This window comes from Sesamum indicum, linkage group LG13, assembly GCF_000512975.1.
Source record: "Sesamum indicum cultivar Zhongzhi No. 13 linkage group LG13, S_indicum_v1.0, whole genome shotgun sequence".
Lineage (NCBI taxonomy): Eukaryota > Viridiplantae > Streptophyta > Magnoliopsida > Lamiales > Pedaliaceae > Sesamum > Sesamum indicum.
Window position 1 is genome coordinate 1,551,757 of NC_026157.1, and position 4,703 is coordinate 1,556,459.

At 36.6% G+C, this 4,703-nt stretch overlaps 1 protein-coding gene across 1 annotated transcript in view; it reads right to left on the minus strand.

The window, feature by feature from the left end:
* LOC105176083 (polygalacturonase-like) overlaps nt 453-4,703 on the minus strand; it is a 14,643-nt gene continuing 10,392 nt past the window's right edge. Inside the window, exons 2-4 of the mRNA XM_011098782.2 lie at nt 1,823-1,882; nt 1,085-1,486; nt 453-982 (exon numbers count right to left, since the gene is read on the minus strand). Of these exons, the coding sequence (XP_011097084.2) occupies nt 737-982; nt 1,085-1,486; nt 1,823-1,882 (708 nt within the window). The 3' untranslated portion in view covers nt 453-736. The remainder of the gene's footprint in view (nt 983-1,084; nt 1,487-1,822; nt 1,883-4,703) is intronic.

The following is a 4,703-nucleotide window of genomic DNA, read 5'->3' on the forward strand; positions in this document are numbered from 1 at the left end:
TAGAAAAGTTGGCATCTAAAGGGCCTCACAGGCTTAGGAATTGCTCCAGTTTTATTTTACACTATTCATCAAGTTAGGGGGAAAAAATAGGGTCACACCTCCTAGGACCTAAAGCCCCAACAAAATTGTAGTTAGTCTTTAAGAGGCTAATTAAAACAAAAAATTTATTCTCAATTGCTGCGAATACAATGGCTGCGAGCAGTAATGTCATGATTACAACTGATATTTAACTTGACAAGTTACTAGTGGAAGTTACTAAACCAGTATTGTGAAAATTTTAGTGGCTACATACTTTCTTAATTATAAATTATGGATTACTGCTTTATTGATATTGTAATTAGAGACACAATATTAACGAATTGTTTCACTAACTATCACAATTTGATGACGATAATTATACGTTTTAAGCAGGTGCCTAATAATATACTGATCCATCCACTTGAAAATTTAGATAGTTGAAAAATTTTAAATATGATTTACAATTAGTCACACGAATACTTAACGTACATCAATAATTTACTTAATAGCAAAGTTGTCATCTAAAAGAACTCACAGGTTTAGGAAGTGCTCCAATTTTATTTTTACATTGTTCATCAAGTCAGGGGAAAATAAAAGTGGGTCACTTCTCTTATGAGCTAAACTCCCAATAAATTGTAGTTAGTCTTCAAGAGGCTAATTGAAACAAAAATTTTATTCTCAACTAAAAAGTATATGAAATTGATGTGAAAGAAACTGATTAAGCAGACTGGGCAGTAGTGGCACACACTGGTGGATTCTGCTTGCCGACAAATTTGGGTTTGACATTGGCACATTTGGTGGTGATAGGACCTTGATTTCCATTATATGTAAGATCAATGTCACCCACCTCTACATTCTCGCATGGCTTAAGACCACTGCAAATAAACGTCACCGCCTCTGCAGTATTTGTCGTGCCCCGTACGTTCTTAATGCTGACGTTAGTGATCTTGATAGATGATGGTCTCTGTAAAATAATCAACAAATAAAATATAATCAGTATACTAAGAGTCTAAATTATTTTAAAATGAAGGGTTAGAAAATTTGGATCACAAATTGAGAAACTTACATCTTTTTTGCAAAGATTGTGTGGACAATATTCTTGATCAATGATAATGGGACTGCTAACATTATCCATGATTAAATCTTCAAAATGCAAATCACTGACAGTCAACGTTGCTGGGGCAGAGGGCCATGTCTTCACCCTGACGCCATTTGTTGTGCCAATAAAGGTGCAATTTGTCACATATATCCCTTGCACATCCTTTTCTTCTGCATACCCACCAAGGCTTCCAACGCTAATACCGTGTCCTGGACCACAAGTTACATTCTGGATGTGAATTTCTTTGCTCTCGTCTCCAATTGAGACACAATCATCTCCTGTTTTTATGATGGAATCTTTGATATTGATCATCGTGTCACGACCCAGATGGATACCATCAGTGTTTGGGCTATCTCCAGGGGCTGACTCCTGCCCAATGACCTTGTGTCTTTGGTCCAAGGTGGAGTATGTTAATATTGGTGGCCCAAAGTCCACTTAATTCTTTAGCCCACCCGGAGGCCCACTACTTCAACCCACCCGGCTGGCCCATGACCCGCCACAAGTCATCTCTCTCTCTCATATACATATACTTCCACCTAATCCCAATCTTCTCATTCCTCTCAAGAATCGACTGCAATTCTCTCTTTTCCTCTTTTGTGATTTTCTTGCCTTTTCTCCTTACCGAGAATAATGGTGGGTTTCCTTGGTCAATTTCAATCATTTTTGGAAATCCGTTATCACCTTCCTTATGCACTTCACCCCTACCTGACTGATATCTCCACCAGATTTCGCACCATACTTTGTGATATCATATGTCACGGGGCCCTGGGCATTAACATTGATTGCCAACAAAGGCAAAAAGAACATAATTGTAATGAAGTTTATTGCCATTGCCTTCTTAATATTTTATTGATGTTGATGTACTTAATAATGTAAGTTCTTCGCATACATTAACTATGAATTTATAGTAATAGTACACTATTGAGTGCCAATCATTAACTGATCTGACTAGTTTTAGGGATAGAGATTACTTAATTTTGTGGTTGAACAAGTTTGTCGCACCAAAAAGCACCATCCTTGAATACATATAACTAAAAATCTATGAATAGAAAACAAATATGTTTTTCAATATCATTTTACTTAGTACATAGCTTTTGTTGATGTTACTGCATCATATATTTTAAAAATATGAATAATTTAAATGTTTTTATGTTGCATAACTACAGATACATATATAACTATAATAATCCTATAATAAAACACAAATCATATTGCATATACCAAAGTAACTATAAGGCTAGCGTTCGATAAATGTTAATCATGAAAAGATTTGGACGATTATAGGAATTTAATAAAAATTAATACCGATTAATCTATATATTTCTATATTATATTATTTTATGTTATAAAAAATTATTATTAATAATAATAATTACTATTATCTTTTTTTTATTTGTTATAGAAGTTTGAGTAACGTCAAATGTATTAGGTTGTCTTAAGTTTTTTCTAGTGACCAAATTAGAGCTAATAAAAAAACACAATGTATTTAATACTTTATGTCTAATTTATAATATAAGATCATTAATTAAATTCTTATTGTAAGATCATTATTTAAATTTTTATAATGCTTAATGTATTAATTTACTTGACCTACTAGAGTTTTTGTATTATTGTAACATAAATGATTAGCAAATTAAATTTCTCATTCTTTGTTCTCTTTTATTCCCCCACCTTAGTAGTACTCCTCAATTTATTTATTTTTTATAGAAGCAAAAATTATATAATTTACATCAATATTCTAATAAATTAAGCAATAAAACGTTCCGATCAATACATAAATATAATTAAAAACAACAAAGTGAATTACAACAAACTCACCTAAAGTGAAACAAATACCACAAATCCAGTGGGACACACAAATCCTGGTAGTCCCAAGTAGTAATATGGCTGTTGAGGACTCTAATCTCGCGACAAAGGAGGCGGGTACTGACGGTGATAGAGTAATGGGTGATGCAATTAAAAAAACATTTGACTTCTCTTAGTTCCTAAAGTTGGCGGAGCAGGTTATTGATCGAGGAGATTTTGACTCCTTCGCAATTTTTTAGAGCCTTCAACCAAAGTGGGTGGATAGGTTTCGGGGGCAGGGGATCCATCTTCTGGTTCACGCAACAATGCACAACGCTGCCCCAGTCCTGACCCACGTGGTGTTAACCAAGGAGTGGACCATGTGTTTAGTGAAGACAATATACGTTTAGAGTTCTGTAGGTTGCTCGAATCTAGGGTTACACAATGTAGTGTCAACGGGGTGCAGGGTGGCATATTTTACAATAGGTCCTCGTTTGCTAGTTAGTCAGACCCCGGTAATCATATATGGCTTACCTGGGATGCCTCGAAGCTGAATGTTGATATTTTGCTACTCATAGCAACTCATTCGTTGTAGGGAGTTCACTTACAGATTGCACGACACATGTTTGATATTGGTCTTGTATAGAAACAATAAGCATAGTGACTGAATGACCTTTGGATTACTGTGTTGCAGCTAACTGAGGGAATAGAGGCCAAGCTGTGGTTAGTTTTTAGTGACTTTAATATGGTATGAGATATGAGTGAAACTTATGGACTTGCTGCCAAGAAGTTCCAGACATGTATTTTGCACTATGGATTTGTTTACTTGCCTATGCGAGGAATCGCATTTACATGGCACAACATAAGCAAGGGATCCGTAGTTTATGGAAATGTTTGATAAAGTATTATTCAATGAGACCTGGTTAGCAAGTTGGCCTTCCAGTTCATATCTCAGCAGCACCCCACGTACCTATTATCATTTACCGTTGGTTTTACAAGTGGAGGGTAGGGCAGGAGCGTGATTGTTAAATTTGATAATTATCTAGATAATTTCCCAGGGTTCCTTTCTTCAGTGTCAGGGGTCCGGAGGCACCACATTCATGGCACATCTTTGTACTCGTTTACTAGAAAAACTGAAGTTATTGAAAGCAATATTCCCAAAGCAACACCAACAGAAGAGGGACCTCAATACTAATGTTCACTTGGTTAGTGAGTTCCTTACTTAGGTGCAGGAGCTGCTACATCCAATTATATCAGAGCTGGAACGTTATTGTAGGATGATTCACACCTAGGTCGTTAAGCTAGAGCATGCGATGTTACAACAACAGGCCAAGATGCAATGACTCAAAGGGGGTGCCCCTCATTACGTCAAGGTTGAAGCTCACTACATATCAACTGCTCTTGCTTAAGTTTGATATGGGGGATAGCTAGTTGGGGAAGCATGGCCTAGCGTTTGCAGCTCTGACTCAACATATCCGATCAGTGACTAACTTCATCAGTGTGTACTGGGAGAGTGCGCTTTTTTTTTTCGCACGGATTAATCAGGGCTGTGGAAAGAAAGCTTTGAAATTATTATGGCAAAGAAGCCGTGACACGGGTTATGCTAAGGTGGCAAAACACCAGGGGGGCTCACCCAAAGATGAGGGATGGATGGGTATTAGCAACATTCATCACATGAATATGGTTTTGATGATCAATCATCTATGGCAAATGGTGACGAATCAAGAGGAATTCATTCGGGGTAACTTGGATCCTCCACTATAGAATGAGGAGTCAGTCCATCTGGACTGTTAATAGCAGC